General features: G+C 37.3%; 1 protein-coding gene across 1 annotated transcript in view; it reads left to right on the plus strand.

Moving 5' to 3' along the window:
• The window catches only part of PTPRN2 (protein tyrosine phosphatase receptor type N2), a 642,799-nt gene that overhangs the window by 602,315 nt on the left and 15,640 nt on the right, over window positions 1-24,844 (plus strand). Inside the window, exons 18-21 of the mRNA XM_029961907.1 lie at window positions 5,079-5,198; window positions 6,343-6,509; window positions 12,141-12,194; window positions 14,203-14,267. Coding sequence (XP_029817767.1) covers window positions 5,079-5,198; window positions 6,343-6,509; window positions 12,141-12,194; window positions 14,203-14,267 — 406 coding nt within the window. The remainder of the gene's footprint in view (window positions 1-5,078; window positions 5,199-6,342; window positions 6,510-12,140; window positions 12,195-14,202; window positions 14,268-24,844) is intronic.

The following is a 24,844-nucleotide window of genomic DNA, read 5'->3' on the forward strand; positions in this document are numbered from 1 at the left end:
TAAAATATGCATATTTTAATTTAATAAAAGAAAAACAGCAAGGGAGATGTAGGCACAGAACAGTAGCCCCTAGAGCTCTAGTAACTTGTCAAGCCATGAGAAATAAATATAGCATTAGAAATTCCATAGGCGTTCAGTAAAGGAGTGTGCATTTGCCATGCTCACTTCTAATTATGGCTGTGGTTGGAGAAGGTACTTAGAAGTGGTCCTTTTAAAATTTGTATCCCTTTACTGCTTAGCTTACGTCTTTTCAATACTAAAGTGCAAAGCTAATTACTGACGATTTTTGTGGACTTTTGCTCCTTGATGTGGTTTTGTCAGCACTGCAATTCTAAACAGAGCTCATATTTAAATTATTTAATAATAAGGCTTGAGTTAGGAGTCTACTGAGAAGAATAAGAGCAGTTTATGTCTCTCTGAGAAAGCATAAATTATTGCAACACATGCAATCATCTTGAGTTTGCCTTTCCCGTTGACTTCCAAACAAGTGATGCTGCAACAGCAGGGGACATAATACAGGGAGCCAGACTGATGACTTCATATTTATATATGGCCCTCTCTGAAGCCATCTTTTCAGCTGCAGTCAGATACTTTTTAAATTAAAAACAGATTGTTGATCATTAATTTTTCAACATACAGGTTGGCTTAACTGTCAGGCACTGCTATGATTTTGCAAGTGGCAATTCTGACCTTGCCAGATTTGACCCTTTTCATATCAAAATGATAAGTCATTTTCAAACAAAGTAGTTTGCAAAAACCATTTGTATTACTTTTTGACTGGCATACATTGTGAAGTTCTAGTTGATAAACAAAAATCTAAATTCCCCGCCATTTTTTTTCTTCAGTTAAAAGGTCTCCTTTCTTTTAAAGCTTGAAAGAAGTCGCAGTTGAGTTAATTATTTTCACAATATGTAATGGGAAGAATATTATCTGACCCAGCAAGGGTTAGTACCTTGCTTTGTTGGGTTCTTTTAGGAGTTGTGTTTATTCATGTTGTTTTGATTATCATTGAAATTATTTGGGTTCTCTTTGCTGTTTTTTCTGCTTTTCCAAATCTTTGTATTTTCCAACTATATCGGAAGCCTAAAAGACTGAAAAGGCACATTCTATAGTTTGCTGGAAATCTCTCCCAGAAAGCAGCTGGTGTGATTAGCCTGTTATATTTAGTGAACTTGCTGTATTTAACTGATTATCCCATCTATTTTCTACATTTAAATCATCACATTTTAGAAACTTCTCCACTAGTCTCCATTAAAAGAAGAGTATCTGGGCAGAGCTCATATCTTGTCATTTCCCCATCACTAAAATTAAGAAAATGACTGAAAAATAAGTTTGGGGAGGATCATTCATTACAAAAAGAAGCTTCAAAAAGAAGGAGTTTCATATTAACCATTTTATTTACAAGCTAGTAAACATTTTCAAATATAAGCTATCAAAAAAATAATGTTTTATCAGATTTATGGCAGTTTTGTAACACTGGTTCTACTATTTGTGACTTTATTTTTCTCCTTGCTTAAAAAACCAATTCTGTGCTCCTCCTCAAGTAATTCATACTAAATATAATTCATCCCAGTGTGGAAGTCCTTTGTATGGGACTGGCATGCTGGATAACCACAGCATGAGGTCTACACACTTGGTGCATTTCATCAACAGGGAATCCTGCGGATCTCAAACACACTGCTCATCTTTGGGTTGCAGGATTCAGCCTTTAATTTGCAATAAGTGGAACAGGATGGTGTCATTCTTGTCTAAGAAGTGTTTTGAGAATGATGCATACAGCAGAACCTCATTAAAGATCATTAACATGTTACTCTCCAGGCCTATAGGCTGAGGGCAGACGTCACACAAAATTACACACTGTTCTCCCTTTCCAGCCAAGCACACTCTGTGAGCTCTGCAATGAGCTCCTGCATGTAACTCAGACTTTATCTCTTCCATTCAGAAGACTCTGTTCAACATTTCTTCTTCTCCTGGAAGTATTACCATAATTTGCAAACTACCTGTGCTAAGTGATTTGAATAAGTTTAGTTTTATATATTTCAAATATATATGCATGTATGAGATATATATAAATGTTTTGATTTTATAGACACTTAGAGTCTAAGGCTTAACTTCGCTGGGCTCTACCTAAACGTAAAAGACTCTGCCCTCAGGGCTTGATATTCTCTTCATTTTTCTATCACATGCATTGACTTACTTTCTATTGTGCAAGCACACAAAGTTCAGAAGTATGAGAATTACCATGAATTCGCCACCAAACCTCCTCCTTTATTCTCTAAGCCCAGCTGAAATGTCTCTTTGGTAGCCAGAGGCACTTCTCCAGAGGCTCTACTGGGATTGTACACACCTGGTCTCTGTAACCAGTTCTTTTGCTACCAAGACATACTCTTTGGGGCCACTTTCCAGTTCATGGACATATCTCCACCCTGAGCACAGCAAAGTGTCAGTGCTGGGAAATGCAGCTTCTGAAAAACTCATCAAGGAGCTAAAGATGGAGAGGTGAACCAATACCAGTATAAAACTCTGTGAACTGCTTTTGATTTGTCCCGCTTCCCCTTTATTTGGGAAGAAATCTAGATACCAGCCAGATGTTCTAATATTTGAATTAGCAAGGAAACAAAGAAAATGCTGTAGTGCTCCAGTCACAGGCTGTGAGCCTTAGTGGAAATCCCATCTCAATTGTAAGCACAGGAGATGCAGGGGCAGTTGTTGTAACAGGGATGATGGCACTAGGTGGTATTGCCTTCTTGATTTAGTAGATTTGACTCCTACTTTTCACACAATGACCTAAAAGAAATATTATACCCCAGAGTAACTTTGAAATTGTTTGTTTAAATTAACTTTCATTTGGATTTATGCTTAATGAAATCTTCAGAGATGCAGACAGCCCTTCTCTAATGAAATGCTCTATCTTTGAACCAATGAACAGGGTTGCCAAACTGTAAGAATTCCTCTCTAAATGAGTGGGCTTTTATAATGTTACACTTGGGTGGCACAGGCAGAGTGCTCGATGATTAGTTTATGGTCTAGATCATTGTATTTTTATTACACTCATAAAAACTGTGTTTCTCCTCATTTTCGTAATGGCTTCAATGAGCTTCTATACCTTCTAGAGGCACATTAAATCGTTATGTGATGGAAGTACTGATTTAGTGGGGCTAGTTTTAAAGTAAGATGCATGTTTTGAATTCTTATCTTAGTCTGATTGCTGACTGAAAAAGTGAAACTACGTTAGAATGAATGAAATCTGTAACATCTTCCTTACATATAAAGAAGGTTCCCAGCTGTGGCCTGAAATGCAGTACATAAAAGATACGAATGACAAATCTACATCTGTCTGTAAAATGTCTATAATTTTAAAGTATTTTTAAATGGTTTGTGGCATTCTGAGATTTTAACATGATGATGAGGGAATTACAGTATTTTTATTTAAAAAAATCTTTTAAGGAGAAAAAAGAAAACAGATAAGAAAGATTATTTTTTATTCTTAAATTCCACTGTAATTTTCTCCCCACTTCTATCAAAATGATAAATAATCCTATTCTGTGCAAACTCTAGATTCATTTCTCTAAATGATTCTAGGCTGGTTTTAAAAGTTGTTTTAATTATGTTGCAAAATGAAAAAAAGGGAAGAAAAATGTTATTTGTTTTTCTATATGCAAGCTCTTCTTAAAAGAGAAGACAACATCATTATCCATGAATGGGAAACCTTTTTATTTGATACGTAATTAAAAAAAATAATCCTTGAATTGAATGTATCATCTCATCTTTGCACAGTTTAGACAAAGGCCTTTTTTGTTGACAAAATTTACATGTCAATACAGTTGCTTATAAATATTTCTGTGAAATAAACATAACCCTTCACAAAAAGAGCAGTTTACTCTACATTTAGTAATTTTATATGCTAGTAAAAAGACAATGAAAGTTGTATGCAAATATAACATCAATGTACAGCATAATAATAACAGTTTTTAGTAATTATGCTGCTTGGTATTAATTCATAGGAGCCTTTTTGTTCAGCCATGGGCTGTGTTTGGAACAGAGATATGCCAGACCCGAGCATCTCTGCTTGTTTGCTGTTTGTGGAAGACATCCACAAATGCTTTAGTTGAGGATGTGCTGGATTCCTGTATCCTACTCTGTGACTGGTCTAAATTATTAAGGGATCATGCTGGCAGTGAAGATACTCTGTTTTCCTCTGTTCCTGCAGTACTTGTGCTCTGTGAGAGCAGCAGCAGTTGGACTTTCCTTCTATCTCCAGAAAAAAAAAAAGGAAAGTAAAAGGAGAAAAGAGAACTAGAAAAGAGAAAGGGCAAGGAGAGAGAACAAAAAAAAATAAGGAAAGGAAAATAAAATATAAACAAGAAAAAGACAGAGAAAAGGGAAAAGAGAAAGGAAAAGAAAGAAAAAGGAAGAAAGAAAATAAAGGAAAAAATGAAGGAAAGAGAAAGTAATGCATGTTTGCAACAAATTTTTTATAAATGTGCATTTGGAGGGATGATTTATTCCTCTGAAACATTTCTGGAAGAATAGATTTCGTTTGGGTTTTTCCTGTCTTTTCTTCATTATTTTTGTTCAGGTGCAACTTTTATGGTTGTTTCAGTAATGCAGCACTTTAATGACTTTTGCTACTTGGCAAACTGAGAAAAGGCACAGGGCTGAGAACAGAAACAAGTTTCAGTGTGTGTGACTTCAGTAGGTCCGTGCTGCTTTAGTGTTAAATATCAAATCTTAAATAGCTGGGTGTTCTGCTAGCATCATTCAGTTTTCCTTTAGTGGATCTAAAAGTTTGACAGAAAAGCAGCTGAACACAGTACCAGGAGCAAGGAGAGATTTTGTGGATGACCCGAACTGAATTTGCGGGAAATTCTTTAATATTTCATGGACGCCTGCAAAATATGGTGCCAGTTTATTCGGGGATTTGAAAGCAGCTGCAGAGTAAAAGTGTCTAATGAAAATGAAATAAATTTCCTGTGAATGGAATAAATTTTGATTGTGTGTCTGAGTGCAGTAATTATACATGTCACGCAGTAATTAGGCAGTCACAATGTGGCCACGGTGTCTTTCTTTGTCTGCAGATGGTCTGGGAGAACGGCTGTGTCGTTATTGTCATGCTGACACCCCTCGTGGAAAACGGAGTCAAACAGTGCTACCACTATTGGCCAGACGAAGGGTCAAACCTCTACCACATCTATGAGGTACCTACACAAAATATCTGGTTGCAAACGTGACAGTAAGTGCACGGGTTGGTTTCACACGGGGCGAAACGGTGTTGAAACCGATCTAACTTGGAGGTCGAGCTGAGGGCTCTTAGACACGCTTGGTGTGCCTTCGAGTGCTTTCAGATTTGCAAAAAGCTGGCGTGCAGCTTTCATAGCCAGGTAGTTTCCATCGAATAAAATATAGGAAATAGTGAGTCAAATATTACAATTTTAATAAGGGCGGTAATTTTGCTTTTCAAATGGTTTTGCAAGTGGTTGATATATGAGAGCGTGTGTTTATATTTTATAGGAAAATAGTATTTTTAGAACTAGTGAATTTTGCCTTAGGAAAGACATATGTATATCTTTGCAGAAAAGCCTCTATATTGCTGTAGTAATTAATCCTATCTATTTTTACCTCTTGTCTCAGTCACAACAACAAATATATATTTTTATTTTCCGCTCTGCATTTCTAGCCCAAAATATCATATCAACAGTTTTCTTGCTATGTAACATTGACAACGGCTGTCAGATTTTTCCAGTTGTCCAGCTGTGTAGAGGAAGAAAATAACACCACAATGCCAAATACGAAGAAATGGGGAGATATTGTGAAGAAATATTGTTATTTAAGCTAAAATGCGAACAAACTCATTGCCTGAAAAGATGAGCTCTGCAAAGAAGCTGCATTTTTTAATGCTTATTTTTCTTCATAGCAAAGAAACCAAATTTTCACTTCTCATATGAGTTCAACTCAGATTCTTAAGACCTCCAAGAGTGTCCTGGGCAATGCACTTGTGGGCAATTCCAGATAGAAAGCAATTGCCAGTCTAGGACATTTTCAGTACAAATGACCTTTTGTATTCACATAATGTTATAAACTTAGTGAATTTTCTTTTGCATTAAAATTGTCAAGATTTTTCTTATGTTTTCAGTACAATAGCAGAGGCAGCTAACCCCTTTCTGACAACTACACTGATTACTATATCAGTTTTATTTTTTCTCCCCAGTACTGGCCAATTTGCTAATAAAAATAAAATTTTCATGCATTTCCTTCATCCCAGACCTCTTACACCTGCAATCCTGAAGACGTGACTTGCAACCAAAATTGCTGATCTCTATTTGTTCCTTCCCGTGGGTGTAGGTAAATCTTGTCTCTGAGCACATCTGGTGTGAGGATTTCCTCGTGAGGAGCTTCTACCTGAAGAACCTGCAGACAAACGAGACACGCACAGTGACACAGTTCCACTTCCTTAGCTGGAACAATCAGAGGGTTCCTGCTTCCACGAGATCACTTCTGGATTTCCGCAGGTAAAGCACAAAGTATGACTCTTTGTTTAAGATGATACTGGTCTGAGGAACTAGACTAGTGCTTTTATTTGTCCTTTAAAGATTTTTGTTTTGAAAGGGGGTTCCTCAGCCTGTGATGTCACAATGCTAAACTAACACAAATATCTGCAATAGGTTGATGTTTAGTGTTGTTTCACACAGAGATGTTTCCTGGTTTTAAGACATACTCATTTCCCGTTCAGAGATCAATACCTTTCCTCCTTTTGTACAGTTCTTCAGTGCTGCTTCTGTAATTCTTTGTTTTTCAAGAATTTATCCATTCTGAAATTTCCAGGCTTTTTGTGTGGCTCCTCTAAGATCCTTATTTCAGGACTCTCACAAATAAATTAGGAAGTATGAGCATACTTGGAAAAAAGAATCACAATGGAGTCATATGGCGATAACATCATTCCCATGGGAGCATTTGCTCATAAGGATCCAACAGTGAGGTCTGTAGACCTTTGGCTACAGGAAGGTGAAAATTTGAGAAAGCAGACGAAAATGTTGACAAAGCATACCCTCTGGAATTTTAAAGAAAGTCCATGTGGCTTTAAAATACAAATACACAAAGGCAAAAACCTGTGAAAGTCCTTGCCACCTTCTCTAACGTTTGCTGTGTCTATCTAAATTTTAATTTGAAAATTAAAGCCATGCATGATAAATACTGGAGCGAAATAATCTTCATTTGATTGCAAACCGTGCCCAGTGCATCATGTGTAGGTGTTAGCGTGTATCAGCTAATCCACAGTGATGCGCTTATGACTAATGAAAAGAATCTCCGAGAGGTTTGGGGAGTTGGTTCTCAATCCACAAGCGGCCTGTGGGATCGCGTGTTGTTCTCTCTGCACTACAATATTATCTACAACCCCCCGAAGTGATTATAAGGGGCTCAGCGCTCAAAAGGTCCAAACTTGTTTCTTTCAATAAGTGCTGGAAGCTCTGACTGACGCCAGTGGAAGTTGTGCAGTCTGCACCCGAGGGGAGAAGCTGGCATGTATCCAACAGGAGCTGTTTGCACAGTTGTCTGTTGGCAAAATTTTACCCTTAAAAATTTGGGACTTAATGCCGCCCTTCATCCATTCAGTATTCTTGTACATCTTGCAAGGCTTTTCAGAGCACAGAGTCATCTCACACGGTGCAGGTCGGGTAACACAGTACAGCTGCTGTGAGTCACTTGGGGCTGTGACCAGGTGAGAATGTGAGGATCTGCTACAGGCCCAACACAAAAGCAATAGTGGAGAAAGGAAGCGTAGGATGGAGTTGAAATTGTAAATTGAATTTTCAAGGTCTTCTTCTCTGGGTTCAACTTGAATATGATTTTTATAGGTTGATTTCCCTTTGCTTGTGGTACTGAGGAAGTTGCCTGTAGTGAATTTCTGCGCTGAAAATTCTGAGTCGGTTCCATTAAGCTGTGTGAGGTGCAGCACAGAGCCAATGCAGCGGCCGACTTCGCTCTTTTTAAAGTTAGTGGGAAATCTGGTAGCAATTCTAACTAGAGTACAAATGAGCCTGTACAGCCAGGACATCTGAAGTCTGGAGTGCCTCAGCCCTGACTTGCTTCAGTAAGGATTGAGGTCCCTGCATGAGCTGCAGGATTAGATCTACAGTAAGTCACAGTTCACATCGCCAAGAAAGCGCTTCTTAGGGTGACATTGTGTAAGGGTTAAATAGCCGAGCTGAAGAAGTGTTGTGCAATACTTTGAAAAAGAAAAATGATAACTAGATGAGAAAAGTAGTGGAGCTGCCACTCTTTGTATTTAAAGCCAGTATGGGAATGAACCTGTTAAGATTTAATTGAATTCTGAGTGTTCATTTCACATGTATTCACAGTCCAGCGTAGGGGACTGTAATCATTTGCTACGTGCAGATTTTGTACAATGAACTCATAGTGCTGAATGCATAGTAAAATTCCGCCTGAAAAGGAATTTTGGCATGCAAAATAGCTGGTCTATGAATCTCAGTTTTCTTGGTCATCTGATCTTTTGTTTTTCTTTTTCTTTCTTTTTGTTTTTTGTTTTTTTTAATGACAAAAAACCTAATGCACTATTGCTAAAATAATGTATTTGGAATTCATTTATACAATACATGTTTTGCACCTGAAGCTTTCTATTTAAAGTACAAACTCCGCTGGATTACAACAGCTGAGTCATAAAGCCCCCAGAACAAATGCCTGACAGTGCTACCATACTCTTAGTAGGGTAGTGCTAGGAGGGGACTACTCTCATTTCTTTTAATCTTATCTATGTTTTTATGTGCATTCAGTGTGTTTGTATATATATATGGATATGTGTGTATATTTATATATTCACATACATATATGAAATTAAGCATATACATAACCAACCCTCTATTTTTTATAATTCATCACCAAGAAAAATTGGATTCCCAAAATTACCTTGCCCAGAGTCTGTCTGTGGAAATATGGACCTTAAAATTTTTATTGAAGTAAATTTTCCTAGTCTCTTTGAAAACTGAAAGCTTACATTTCTCTTACTATGTATCAGACAGTGATTTAGATGATTTTGCATCTAGAAGATACATTAAACCTTGCTGAATAATCTATCATACTGTCATAATGTAGGTATAAATTGCCAAAAAGAGATTATTCTATATATTTCACAAATCTATACAAAAGACAGTCCCTGAGAGGTGAGGCTACTACGGAAAACACTGGTCAGTTTTAAATGCTTCTGGAGTCCTAATTTCATTTTGAACAATAGACCAATCATTATTGCTCTGGACTAGCTTGTTAGTCATGCACTGATATGTGTCATTAAATATTTCTTGAGCCCAGAGGGAGCACATTTACACTTTAAAGAGGGACTGCTAAGCTAAAAGATAATTAGCATCAGATGTGAGGGCTTTGCTTAAAATATATATCTATTATGCTATCACTTCTCGCTGTGTGCAATGGCATTTACTAACACTGCTCACTTTAAAAATGGACAAATTCTTATTTTGCCAGCTAATTAGCGGTTGCCAGTGTCATTTTTGTGATGTTGCAGCTAGTAATATGAGCCCAGTTGCATAGTCACAAAAGTGATCATTGGAAACTGTGACTCTGCTGCAGGGACAATGTGGGAAACCCCTTTTCTGAGCCTCTAACGACCTCTGACCTTTGCTTGCTGATGGTTTGCATGATGATTTCTTTTTCACTCAATGAGCCAAGGGTTGGTTTGTATTACTAATCATTCTTTCTAAGTTAATTCTTCCTGTATATGTATATATATATATATATAATATATATTTTCTTCAACATTCAAGAACTTTGCTTACTGATGAATTTTCAGCTCACTCTCATTAGCCAGAATTAAGAATGAAATGAGATGTTGCTGCATTTCTAAATATTTTCATAAACTATATATAGACAAAGCTCTGAACCAGCTGGATTGAAACCCTTTGTTTTAATGTGTTTTCTGAAATGTGTGATAATGAAAATGTTTGAAACGCCTTCAATAAAACTGACAAACATAAGGTGTCTTTCCCTAACATGTGTCTCTGGCTGTCTGATTTACTGAGAGGTCTGATAGATTTAGATCAAGTTTGTCATTGAAATTATATTAGGACTTTGGTAGATGGCTAGTCACAACATGCAAATATCATATTAGTGGGACCATGCAAGGAACAAAGGAACCACACAAGCAGAAAGAAAAATGGTAAATACCCCTCTGTAGTGATTAGCTTTTATTTAATACTTCAAATGCAAAAACAACTCTTTGCTAATACACATGATGGGGATGGGGGGAGGATGACCAGCTGCACATCAGGAAATGCAGGCTGATTGTATCACGTGTCTGTAAAGACATTTCAAATATAACTTATTGTACAATACAAAAATAAATATCAGGCTTTATATCATATAGAAGCAGCTGATCCTCAGATATGTCCATCAAGAATTGAATGATTCATTCATGTGTAAAGTCTGCTGCAGCTTAAGTCACTGAGGTTTTGCTTGGTACTGCCTGTGTATATATGTATTTATGGACCTATAAATGGTCCATTTAACTTCTGAAGTCAAGTGCTCCTCAATGACTTACCACTTATTTCACACAACATTGTTCTACTGCATTAATTACTTACATCCAGGGCATATAAATAGAGACAGGATGTCTCTGCAAGTATGATTTACATAAGTAACCAAGAGAGTAAGAATTGTGAAAAACTCCTGAATTCAAATGTTTAAAGGGAATAATTACAAGAACTTAATATTGTTTTCAAGTTTGGTTAGAATATTAAATAACAAAAAGCAGAATGGGAAAACATAGTTTCATGGGATATCACCAACACCTTCATAGCCTGTTTGGGTTGAGTTCCAGGTATCCCAACACCCTGTCAGAAGTTTAGGCATCCTCAGGCTATACTGTAAGCAATGTTTAAAGATATATGCATGTTTTCACAGCACAGATGTTGGTGAATAGTTGAACAGCCAAGAACTAAATGATTCAGTAGGTTAGTTATGCTTTAAAATTCATAATAACATCATACCACTGTTGCCAAATTTCAGCAGCTCAGTTCAGTTTAGCCATCAGGATCCTGTGTGACACTTGCACTGAGATGGGAACTATTGAAGGGTCTGGACACCCCTTGAAAGCTGCCCTATGAAATGGTTTTATAGGAGACCTTCTAGCTCCAGTAAACTCAAACACCTCATCAAATAATTTGAATGGAAGGTTTTGATTTCCTGAAGCAATGCTTTCCCATTTTAGTCTTTATTCATCTTGCCTTGTTAACATATGTGTGCATATTTTATGGGTTTTTGGGCCTGTAACATACTTGACATGCAAAATATATCCTAGAGCGAAAGAGAGGGCTTGGGATTTGGGGTTTTGTAAGGCAATTTAAATGGAATTAAACCAATTTTGTGGGCTCTGTTCTTAGACTAAGTGTCTCGGTTTGCTTGAGCACTAGTTAATTCTTTCATTGAGTTTACATATCAGCAGACCTATTCTATGACTGTACTTTTATTGATTGATTTCACATATATCCTCTTGCCACTGAGACTGTTTAACCAGGAAGCTGTTGAAAACAACAATATTTAAATATAAAATGTATAAGACTTTTGAAGTAGAACCAAAGCAGTAAAGCTTACTGATGGATTTAGTTATTTTTACTACAATGCATTACATTTTAGAATTTTTAAGAAGCCTTTCAGGAGATTTGGTATTTGCCTTTCTGGGAAGAAGTAGTGTTACAAATCAGCACACATTGTACAAAGAGTACTGGATTAGCCATTTTTAATTTTGTATTCAGTTTGATGCCCCTTGATATTTCTTTGAGCAAGCTCATGAACCCAGAGTTTGCTTTAAAATTAAAGCATCTCAAGGTAATCTTAATTTTGGAGATACATGAACCTTTTGAGAAAATAGTTCATTTATTTTGCCCAGACAACAGTAATAATGGGATGTTTTCTGGGATTTCTACAGCAGCAAAGCAGAAGTAAACTTTAAACAAGATTATGTACCTAACAACTGCTCGTTATATTAAGAAATTATCATCCTGAGTATTTCTTTAAAGACAGCAATATTTGCATTTTCTTATTGCTTATTTTTGACAGTTGGCTAAAGAAAAAGTTATAATGTGCTTAATTAATTTTTTGTGTCTGTTTTATTTCAGAAAAGTAAACAAGTGCTACAGGGGTCGCTCTTGTCCAGTAGTTGTTCATTGCAGGCAAGTACAATTTCTAAAATAGCTTTAGAGAGATCTATATGTGTTAGAATTTAATATAGATATAAGTTAAGTGGGCAAGTTAAAGCTTTAGATTAATCACTAAACAGATAGTGAGGTAAGCTGAAGGTATTAAGTTGAATTCAACTGGGTTTTAATGCTAACTAATACTTAGGATCTGTTTTCATAATAAAATTATCCTTTCATATGATTTTGTAGACATCGAGCTGTGACTTAACAATGTATGGTCAGACTTTCCAGTATAAGTAGCACTTCAATTTCATATATCTTCAAAATTATGGAGGTTTTTTGCATTCCCTCCCAATTTAGCCTTATTTTATTAACAGATAGTTATGTTTTATTTCTTCTTTGCTTGCTTTTAGAGATCATGGTAAGAGGGCAGTGTCAGGGAGTGGAAAACTGCCTGAGTAATCCTTTAATCACAGGTTATTTTTAGGCCTGACAATCTGATAGATGCACACGAAGGCTGTCAGGCAGGTCAATGGAAAACTTTACTATAATGTTGTGGTTTGCCATTGGAGGTTCTGAGTTGTAAGGAGAATGCTGCACTACTTATCAAAAATATCCTTGTAGATAATGAAGGTAGAAAACCCGCCCTGCTAAGAGGCAGGATGTTTGCCATGTGGCACTCCACTTTGGGTGGTACTGAGGAGGGAGGGGATGTGTTTCTCACCTGGTTCAGCTGAGTCACCTTCCACTGGATGCAAGGAGGCCTCAGCAGAGGTGAATGCTCCAGAGGAGGCTTGTTTGCATTGCCTTCAGGAAACCTGAGATAATAAATATCTGAACCAGAATGAAGAGCCTTCAAGTTTCTCGTTGTTTCCTTACTACAGTGGATGGAACTATGTACCATCAGCTCATCAGTTTTTGTTTTTATTGATCCTGATCGCTGCCTTGTCTCTCATTATTCAGCTTAAGTAATAAGATTGTGTCTTTATTCCCTTCATAGACAGAGAAAAAAAATTATTACCTCCTTTTCTCTAAACAGCGATCTAATAACTGGAAGAAAAAAAAAAAAAACTCGTTCTACAGAGACTTAACAAAAATTAAGTTTCATAGTCTGCCTGTAAACAGAATGCAATAATGCACTTCATGCTGTTCTATTATTTTTCTTTCGTTAATTCTTGTACACAAATTGAGCTATCAATAAAAATAATGGCTTAATTAATAAAACTACATACCAGTCTAATTGGTCACACATGCACCTTTGTAAAAATTTTGGGGAGGGAAGGAAAAAAGCTTTTGCTTAAAGTCTTAATTATGTTTGCTAACAGCATCACACTGGCAATTACATGTTGCTCTCTGAAAGGGACAGAAGCTGCATTCAGATTAGGGCACTTTCTCCCTCATGAGGCTCAATCTCACATCTCTGAGGAAGGGCTGTTGATACATAAAAGTTAAAGCTGTTTCTTAGGAATTACATTATAATGTTTTTTCTGGTCGTTGCAACCAAGGAAGAATTAAAGGGAAAGGTAAAAATAAAAAAACAAACCACTTATGATGTATAGTGAGGAAAGACTGCAGTCCCTCCATAACCAAATATTTTAGTTCTTGAACAGGTCTCTGCATTCCCTCTGAACACTGTGTTCAAATGCATTTTTGACTGTTCTGGTTAATGTTCTGGTCTCACTTATTCTGTGATTTTTGATCTCAACTGACTGTGAGGTCATTGAAGAGAAATGGTATCCTAGTTTAGGGTTAGTGACTTTTCGACTGTTGTTTAAAATGTTTTTCTCACATAAACACAACTTGGCTTAAAAAATCAAAGCGAAGGCCCATTATCCATGCAGGCTAGTGGTTAATCTTCCACAGCCAGCTTGTGTTAATTCAGTTCAAGCTTTCTCTGCTTTCTCAGTACCCTACCTTAACCCCTCATTCTCTCCTCTCCCCCATGTATAACAGTATATAACATTAAAGGCAGGTACCTTCACGTTGAATCTAGATTCACATTGATAGGCTTTATTTTTTCTTTTTCCTTTTCTGTTGGCAGCGATGGTGCAGGAAGAAGTGGAACCTACATTCTAATTGACATGGTTCTCAATAAAATGGCCAAAGGTGAGAATCGAAAGGCTTGTTACTTCCTCAGTACTGAAAAATGTGCTTGTGTTGCCATGACAACAGTGGGGGAGCAATAGTCACAGAAAATCTGAGAATAAATTAGAGGCAAATTGTACTCTTTCCTGAATGTTCTATAGTTTTATTTTCATAACAATTTTAAACAGCAAACCCTAACGCAAATGCTTTGTGAATGAGCAGGTGTGTTTGTGCTGTTGAAAAGTATTTGAATTTTTAAATTTATCATTTAAAATAGGACTACTGTTTTTAGAATTAGAAGCCTCGGGTCTGTACAGTTCTGGTTTAGTGGTTCCATGGGTTAGGTCCTGGGCTGGTCATGACTTGCTCAGTCCCCTGTCACCTATCCAGCCACGATGGTCAGTTGTGATCACTTTGCTTTTTGTAGCTGCCCTTTGCCACCAAAGGACCTAAAAGTGCTGGTGCCAGACAGGGCCTCATGTGCTGCACAAATTTGTCTCTTAGAAGGAAAAAGACTGTAGTGAACAGGAACAGGGGACTGAAAATAAATCAGTTAATTCTCTGTTTCAAGTTCTGGCACTATCTGTTTGATGCTGAACATTGTATTTAACTTTTCTGTTTCTTAGTGTGCTTATCTGTGATATGTAATTTTATGAAGTGGGAAATCGTCTGCCAACATAAACATAAACTGTTGTTTGTTTAAAATGAAGTCTATAGATCTCTAGAGATTGAGACTGTTCCTTTATTTTTTCTTGATTGGTAAATGGTTCATGATGGGAAGTACTTAAGATACCCTGAAATAATTTTTGATAGAATTAAAGAAATTTTTAATACTGATACTGTCTTCAAAAGGATGGAAGGTGAAAGCAGGCATGTAAACCTGACAAAAAATATACAAAAATAGTAATTTACCTTTACTGACTCTCAACATGAATTCTTAAGCCACCTTGATCCAGCATTATGCACATCTGTGTATTTAATGAAAAAGGATTAGTTCTAAAAACATATTAATTTATATAGAGAAACAATAATATTTAGATCTTTGAGTTCTAGTCACTTTACAGTTGTTGTTTAAAATCTTCTAACACAGACATATTTTTATATGTAGTTTAAAAATACACTCCATGCTTTACAGTCATCTGCTGTTGCATCCTGAATATTCCAGTCCTCTGGGACATGGTGGCATCCTGTCCCTTTAGAAAGAAGATTTTAGCATTTTTTTCCTCTCTGGATTCTGTTAACATGTCTCGTCAAACATGGACTGAATTTTCTGCCTGCGAGCATCATGTGGAACTTGCTGCTGATGCTAAAAGAAGTTGTATGTTTGCCTTCTCCTTTGCACCGTACTGAAAATAAATTTTTCAGTGGGATGAGATTAGTTTTTCTTGCTCATTGGAAAATAGGTTTTTGGTCTGTGAAGGAATATGAAGATATTTCCAATGCTCGTTACATGCCACGTGACAACCTAGACTTTAAAAATAGAAGCAATGGTACATCGTAAAATTAATGCAGACCTTTGTTAAGTGTTTGTTCAGCTCATTTCAGTCATCACCAGTGAGAAGCCATAGTGAAAACTAGATTTAAAGTATATGCAATTTATTGGCGTAAAGAAGTAAATGAGAAGTATTTTCTAGCTCGGGGCTTTCAGCCACTTAAGGGAGGGTTGACTTTGTTGTAAAAGCACTGAAGAATGCCATTTATTGACTCCATTGTACCATGTAATGTCAAATTCCATTTTAAGTGTGGGCTTAGCGCTTCACAATACCAGACAAGTCATGTGAAACTGGCCAGAGAAAGGCGTCACAGGGCTTTTTGGAGATCGGTCACCCCCATTTTGTTCTTGACCTGCTCCCCTCTGCCCGTGGGGGTGTGCGACGTGAAATCCCCTGACCTGGTGCTTTGGCTGGAGTTTAAATGAAAGATCAAAGGGCAGAGCGGGCATCTCAGCCCTGCTGAGGTGGGCCTTTCCCAGGCTGTCACACTGTGCGGCCGCCAAAGGTTTTGTTCGGGCGGGAGCCGCGGCCCAGCCTGTGCGGCCGGGGCCCTCTTTGTCTGGCCTGAGAAGCTGGAGGCCCAGGTTGAGGATCCAATGTTCATCAAATGATCAAAGGCCTGAAGCCCTGGACATGAAATCTTTCTTTCCATTTCCTTTTCTTAGAGAATGAATTGCACGAGTGGCAAAGAATACCCTTTCCAAAGCTTTTATGTGCAGTGCGAGGGCTAACTTCAGAGTCCTTCAGCGCTGAACATAAAAATGTAAGTGCACTTTCAATCTGGGCCCAGCTGCAGGGCCAGCATCGAGGAACCCTTCTTTCAAAAAGGCTTTTAAGGATTAAGGCCTTCAGTCTTTCAAAAAAAAAAAAAAAACCAACCAAAAAAAACCCCTACACTACGGACTTTTAAGAATAAACTTAGAATAATTTGAGTTTCTTGTTCCACTGTCTGGTTTATTAGAAAGTAGACAACAATGCATTTTTAAATCAAAGTAAATAGAGGAGTACTTAGTTTCAGCAGTGGGAAAGTAGAAAGCAATCAATAAATGCCTTGGCTCTTTAGTGGGGTCTTTAATAGGGTAGGTTGGGAAAAGGAGCTCCTTTTTCATGTAATGATTTACTTCCCTGCATTCTGTTAGACAGTTAACTGTAAATGCCTTTGTCATTTACAATTTCTTCTACTGCTCATTGAATTAGTGCTAACACTTACTCTGTTAAGCACATAAATTCATATCTTCTACTACCTTGCTTTTTGCCACCCCTTATATTATTTAAAATGCTGAAAGCCACCAGCAAGGGACTTGATCATAAAGCCTAAAGCAGGTGAAAAGAAATCAAGTTGGAGAAGATTTTGTGCTAGACATCTGCCATGTCAGTTGGACAGCCCCAACTTCTTTGAGGAAGGGAATTTTAAGGAATGAAATTTTAAAAAATCAAAGTGTCTTGGTCTAGGACACTTACAGAATGGTAAAAGTTGGTGCCAATGGCAGAAATGCCCCTGTGGTGTACTTAGGGGGGATTGAGCTGATGGGAGGACATGCAGGAGCTCACAGGAGCACTGGGATGGATTTTCTATGGGGGCAGGTTCTTAATGAATTTCACTTTCCTGAATGCAGTAAATGCAATGACTGCATCTGTGCACTGACTCCAAACAGCCACATTAAATAATCTTCTTAGATACTGGAATGGTCAGAGAGCAGTGATGTCTATCCAGTGCTACCATTCCTGTGTCATGTCAGCAGAAATTCTTAAAGGCAAAATGTATCCTTCTGTTCAGTTGTACCAATAATTAAAGCTGCTATTTATTGTATAGTTTATTACTATCATGTTTTTCTTCCTAGATTCATTCATATGCTGTTGCCTAGAAAGTTTGGACAATTGATCCTTGACGTCCCATTTGAACCTGGTGTTCTATGATTCTTTGATTCTGTGATATGCAGAGTAGTTACAAGACCCTGATCTTATACCCATCAAACTAATAACAAAAACTAAACAGTACTGAATCTGACCTTACCGTAACATATTTAAATACTATTTAGCATGTTTTAACTATGATATCTATTTAACTATGATAGCTCCTTGTACACAGTTACAGTTTTAAGACAGTTAACAAATCACCTCTCACTTCCATGACAAACTGCTTTAGTACAAGCTTTGGTTTTGAGTTAGAAGATGAGAAGTGACTTAGTTCAAACCATGTGCATTTTCATGATTTAAATAAATAGAGAAAATGATAATGGATTGTTTCTGTAGATAACAATGCTTGCTGGATTTTTGATAAAGACTGTTTTTCTGAGGCTGATTTCTGCTGAGAATTTCAATGTTCTTGATGTATTTACAAGTTTTATCCTTTGTTACTAGTGAAGATAAGCTGATTTAGATTTAGTCTGCTTGATATTCCTTCCTCACCCCAAACTCACAGTAACTCTGAGCTGATCAGGTTTTTTTTTCTTTTTGTGTGATCTAGAGAAAAGTCGAGAATTTTCTCATTTCATGTCTTTCCCGCAGGCTTATTGTAGTGACTAAAAGTGTGATATATTGCAAGACATTTTTATTGAGTTTTTCTGGCACCAAAAAAAAAAAAGAGAAAAAAAAAAGGAAAGGAAAAAAAAAAGAAAGAAATGAGATTATGAGTCTTCCCACTTTCATTTTTCTGAACTGAGAGGTTTGGATAGTGTAGATAATAGTTTGATTTTTAGATATTAATCCAGTCAGCAGCTGCTTAGGGTTTGCTGACCATCCATTTTCTTGTGTTTGAACTAGCTGGAACGAGATGAGTCAAAGGAAAGGCAAATATGAATTTTAAAATCCTTTTAAAGTATTGATTTCCAAATTCTAAAACCCAGCAAAAAGATTTGATTTAGCAAAGCCAAACCCACAGTTTATTCTCTTGTATTCAAAAGCTTGGATTATAATTGATGAGCACACACTCTCTAGCCTGGGCTGGCTGTTGAGGTTATCTCCCCAAGTCCTTTCCTTGCCCCTGCTACCCTATTGTCTGAGGGTCTTGTGAGTCAGCTCCTGAGCAGATGCAGTTTATACCGTGACATTTTAAGGCAAAACAAAAGATTCCTTAATTCGCCTTCTGACTCATCGTGATCAAATGATTTGGGCTAATCTGAACCCTTGCTGAGGTTTTGCTTATCTGCTGTGTGGATTTAACAATCATAATGAAGTTGTGGGGTTAGCTCCTCTCTGAAAGGATCTTATGAAAGGAAATGCTTGCCCATACTCGTGTTAAGATGGATTCAATCTGCTTATTTTTGAGTCCTTATACAAAGTCTGAGAAAATTCTATTGTTCAGTTGTGCAGATACAAGTCCAGAGCTGACTGTTTCTGACATGCTTTTGGTGAAGAGGGAATATTTTTTCAGCCTAGCATCCAGGTACCCCCATGAAAATAAAATTTAACATACTACATGTCATACAGTGGTTAGGAGAATATATGGTGTAAAAGAGAGATTACCTTTTTTTAAAGGTATCTAATGTTAAGAGGACAAAACATGGGATTAGAAATAGGTGGTATTCTGGATAAAAATTTACAACAGAAAAATTCAGGCTAATTTTTTTTATGTTCCAAGTTTGAATTAGTCACATTGCTGATGTTTGAGATTTGGATGAGATAGATTATTATGTCTAGGAACACAGAAAAGTAATGCAGGCCAATGGATCCAAAAAACTGGGGTTTGCTTTGTGTACCGTTGTGCTATCCATAAGACTGCCTCAATTCTCAGCAGCAATAATACCAACCACTTAAATCTGAAATGTTGCTATTTCAATTTCCAAAGGAAGTTCCCAGTGTCCATGTAAACATATCATATGTTGTAAGGCCGGTTTTTCAAATAAGCTGCATTTATGTATTGTAACTTTTATGTAATGAGTTACCCTGGAAACACAATTAGGCAAATAGTGCTCATTTTACAGCCTTTCCCAGCAGATAATTAATCACAATGAGAGCTGGGCCCCCAGCTACATGCAGAAGTGTATATAGGGAATGTATAGGATAGTTTTTATGGTCCAGCCTGAGATGCTCAGCAAGCTCTCAGTATTTAAGAAAAGCTGTTTAAAACAGTGTTTATTTCCTTTGAAAAACACATTTTGACATATAACACTTTAAAGCTTTAGGCAGGTTATTCACTGTATAGAGTCACTGATTAACAGTTCATAAAAGGAAGATAAAAATGTAGCATGTTCTACAAGCTTCTGTTGTGAGATGCATTAGTGACCACGGGGAAGGTGTTGTTGGTTGATATTTTCTAGTGGATGTTGGATGGTCTGCATTTTTAGGTGGTTTCCTTTATGAGATACAGAAATTTCAAACAAAAAGCAAATAAGTTATGAATGTGATTTCTTTGATTTTTTTTATTTTTTTTATATAGTTTAGTGGTCAGGGATTACCCTTAAAGAGCCATATTTCTTGAGCTTTTTGCTATTCTGAGGATTTTACTGGAAAAGAATTGGAAGTAGGAAAGTATGGTAGAAGGCAATCCTAATTATCCAGAGTTTGGGGCAAATGAATTGTGAAGAAAGACTGATCAGACATGGGCTTTTCCTTGGGAAAGGGAGCACGAAGGGGGGTCCCCATAGAGCGTTAGAAGACCCTGAAAGAAACGTATTGATGTCAGTAAGCAGCTTGAGATAGTGACTAATTTGAAAACAAGGGGTCATTGACTGAAACTAAGGAGGAGACAAGCAGATAAGGAATTTCGGCGGCATTTTTTCACACAATGGGTAGGTTAGAATATGGAAAAGTGAAAAAGCTGGCCATGGAAGTACCGTGCCACTGGTTCGAGAAACAGCTGAATAAATGTTTGGGAAAGGAGGTTTATATACAGAGTGAAAAACTACTTCTTTTTCAGTAGCTAATCTTATGCAGCAGAGAAGTGTTCAAGGGACTGGATGGTAGTATTCTTCCTGTAAAGGGTACAATGTATATTGCCTAACTAAAGTGTGGGTTTTCCACAACTTATATAGCTGGACCAGTTCAGTCACTTTTAAGGATAAACTCTGTTAAAGAATGAATCCACAATAATTGCATCTTTTATTCAGGTCACTCCATGTACTGTCTTGTGAAAGCATTACCACCTACGTGCAATGTAAAATGGAAGTATTGTAAATCATAATTCTTACAATATAATAGTTTCATGTGAGCGAGCTACCTCTGTGTCCCCTGGAAAGAAAATTCGTATTTTCCAAAGGGGACTCCAAGATTTTTTAAGGCCAACTGAGGCATGTTTTCAGAAATGTCACTTTTTCCAATAAGCGTCTAAACTTCATTCATGTTCAATTCAGCACATGGAGATCGACTGCCTCTCAGGTAACTTATCAATAGCTTCTGGAAGAGATACTAAAAGAAGCAAATTGTGTAAAACTCTATAGCTGCTGATCCTGGGAAGCACCTGTAAGCCAGCAGTGGCAGCATATTCACAATTCTTTCTACAATGTGCTTTGCATGTGCTTTGTGTGTGTCTGCAGGTGCACGAATAAGCTGAACTTAGATGTGTGCACTGGTATTTTCTAGTGTGACCATGGGTGATTGTGGGACATCTTATACCATACAGAATATAACTCATTAACTTCCTTTCTTGCATGTAGTAATTTAGGCATATTCATTTTACTTTCAACTTCAGGGGAGGGCGGAGGAAATCTAGATGTAAAAGAGAAACAATTCCTATATGGTACAGAATGCGATGTGACAATTCTCACGCACAGTTGGAGTGAGGAAGGATTGGTCCTCAAATTAGCATCCATTTGCATTCAGTTACAGTGAGTGGTTTCTGCATGTTTTTTCTGCATTGACAAAGGATATTAGCTTAAAAACTGACATGTCAGCAGTGAGTTCTATCCTTGCAAGGCTGTTAAAATCAGTATAAGCTTAGAAGCATTATTTTCCTGTAGCATTTTTTAAAATATTAGACTGCTTCTAGGTGTTCCATCTTCAGTGTCACCTTCCTTTGGACTGTGCCAAAAGCCATATCACATTTATGCATTTATAAAAGGCGGTCCTCAAGTATTAATGTAAAATGTGTAAACAATAACACATTATGTAACGTATAGTCTGTGTGTATATGACTGTCACAAGTATTATAATTACTTCACTTTTATTACCATAAGTACTCCCTTCCTACTTACATGTTTGCCTTGCCCATTGGGTTCTTTTGTTGAAGTTGTTTCAGTTTTAGGTTTTCAATTAAGGTAGTGAAATTTTAATTTTGTTAGGTGTATATAAGTAGTTATGTATTAGTCTGAAATTATCAACACTTCACTGATTTAGGTATACATTGGGCCCATCCCTAATTACATACACACATGCACACAAATTTTGTTCATCTCAGAGACAGAATAAGCTTTTTATGAAAATGCCAGCCTCAGTACATTTATCTTTTTTGTTCTCTTTAAAAGTGTGTCCCTCACTAGGTTTTTGCTGACTCTTTTCTCTTTCCATGAAAAGCTTCCAATGATCCTTCTGACCAATAGCAGAACTCTAGTAGTTACAACAACAGACATCTGGATAACTACAAATGAAAATTGCTTTTATTTTTGCAATTTCTAGCTGGTGGTGAGCTCCCTTTTTTATCTCTAATATTTACAAGTGTTTTTATTTAATGGGCACTTAGATAATGCAAGTTGAAGGAAGAAAATACTCTCATTTCTTTGCAGCATAGCTGTTACTCATATAACACATTTTTCACTTCCGTGGCCTTCACTACACTATACTGCAACTGGTTTATCTTTTCATTGTGGTTCCATGTTGCTCTGCTTTTGTCATTTCCCTCAAAATCACCAAATGGGGAGGTGAGGGAAATGGAGAAGGCTACGGGCACAAAACACAGACCTCAAACACCATTGGATTTGGCAGATTCTAGCATTTGTGAACCCAAAAGTGCAGAACAGAAACTCAGCTCTTTTCAACCCAGGTTCATTCCAGCTAACTTTAGCCATATAAAACATCTAGTGTTAAGCATCTCACCTAACCTAGTTGTCTAGGTCTCCTCAGTCATCAATGAGAACGATATACACCTCTGGAGGATAATTCTCAGGCAAATGAATTGCCATCAGAGTTTACCTTCTCTCTCTTAGCTGTTGGGAGAGGAGATGACTAACTCCAATTCAAACTTCAAGGATGGCTGGAGTAGATGAGATGAGGTTGGGCCTTTGAGACTAAGCTAGTTAGTAAATATTACCGGTTTGCCATTAAAACTAATGGTCAGTGAAGAAGTGGTGTTACACTCCCCCTAGTTATGACCCTTTTCTCTTTAATCAGATTGAGTTTGCCCCTCATATGGTGTGATTAAATGTTTTGCTGCAACATTAAGTACTCAATGGGGCAAACACTTGCTGGAGCAGCTACACGAGCCATCCTTTAGAATTTGTCAGTAGGAAGCTGGAGGCATCCAGGGCTTTAGGAGCATGGCAAATCTATAGCATATCTGTGCTACGTCCAGCTACATTAGACATTGGAAACAGCAAAGCTGTGACAGTGTAATAGTCCATGAGTGCTGATTTACCCTCCTAGCTCCCCAGAGAGCCCAATTCTATTCCTATACACTACTGCAGACAGAAGTATAGATGGCTATGTTTGTGTATCAGGCTCTCAACAGACCTGAGTCTAGTCACTGCCTGTCCTTGGGTCTCCATAATTCACTGTCTACCTTCCTCCTATGGCAAAGCTGAATGCAGAAAAGGGCCAGAAAATGCAGTACTAAAGCCAAGAAAGCCTATTTGTCAGAATCTTCACACAGGGAGGGAAGAAAGGCAGCACAAAGCCGCTGTGCACAAGTGTGCTTTGACCATGACGCATCACTTTTAGGCATGAGTCATGCAGTCATCACCCAAACATGAAAAACACTTGTATTCTTCCTAAACACAGACACACTCTGATTAGACAGCTCAGTCTCCTCGCAGGCACTGTATTTTTTTCCCTTAGTTTCTTTCTCAAGTGTATTTTTGGTATTTCATAATATCACAAGTGAATCTTCCATGGCGCTCCTGACTGCCTGTGAACACTGAGCCGTGTGGGATCTGAGGCTAAAGGCTGCTGAGCAGCAGCATCCTGAAAATATTAATTGGATCTTTTTCAGCTTCCAGCAGCAGTGGAGTAAAGGACTGTATTAGTGACTCTTCCTTCAAGATTCTAACAAGCCAGTTTTTAATCTGACCTAACAAGTCCCTTTGCCCTTCAAGGCCTAATTCAAAATCTATACAATATAATAAATATAAAAAGATGCATTAAGCAGGTAATATCTGACTAGAATGAAGCTGAATACTTATCACTACAAAAAGAAAGGCACTTGATGGGTCATTTCTGTATTCCCCTTAGTACTCCATTTTTTTCTGTTGGGAGAAATGCTTATTCCCACACAGATCATCATAATTTCCTTAAGGAGAAATGGTAAAAGTGTTAATAAACCCCCCCTTTACAACCAGCAGCATGACTCCTACATCATATATTCAACTTTGTGATCACTTCATGATCAAGGGGAACAGAAAGAGAGCTGAGAAAGGTGTAAAGGGTATTGGAAAAAAAATAGACTGTCTATCTAGGTCCTCACCTCTCTAGTGTCCAAGCACCTTGTAATCATTAATGGACTTGCTTTCATAACAACTCATTAGGTAGGAAAAAAGTGGTTCATTTTATAAATGATGGTGTGAAACATAGGGTGAATTTAATGATTTAGCCAAAGTGGTGCTGGAAGTCAGAGTCTCAGTCTGGAAGAGATCTGAAATATATCTAAACATAGCCCCCAAATGACCAAACCATCCTTTAGGACTCACAGTAACAAATTTGGAGCCATTCTGCAGAGTTATAATCATATCTTTTTGAGGATATATGCCGGTAGATCTGAAAGTTGTTCCCAACTAGAAAAATCCTTTTTAATTTAATATTTATGAGTGAAATGTATTTGTGAAACATTCACAAAGAAAACCCTTCAGTTTGGGTTATTTAAAAAGAAACCCCCCACAAATAACTGCTTTGATGAAGTATTTAAGCATCATTTTATTTTTATAAATACACAGAAAATTCAGAGCATCTAGAATCTAAAATATTCCTTTTAAGACAGGGCTTTAATATAAAATTCCATCAGTTTCACAGAATATACACTGC

The sequence above is a fragment of the Manacus vitellinus genome, unplaced genomic scaffold, assembly GCF_001715985.3.
Source record: "Manacus vitellinus isolate BGI_N305 unplaced genomic scaffold, ASM171598v3 scaffold_3_pilon, whole genome shotgun sequence".
NCBI classification, from domain to species: Eukaryota; Metazoa; Chordata; class Aves; order Passeriformes; family Pipridae; genus Manacus; species Manacus vitellinus.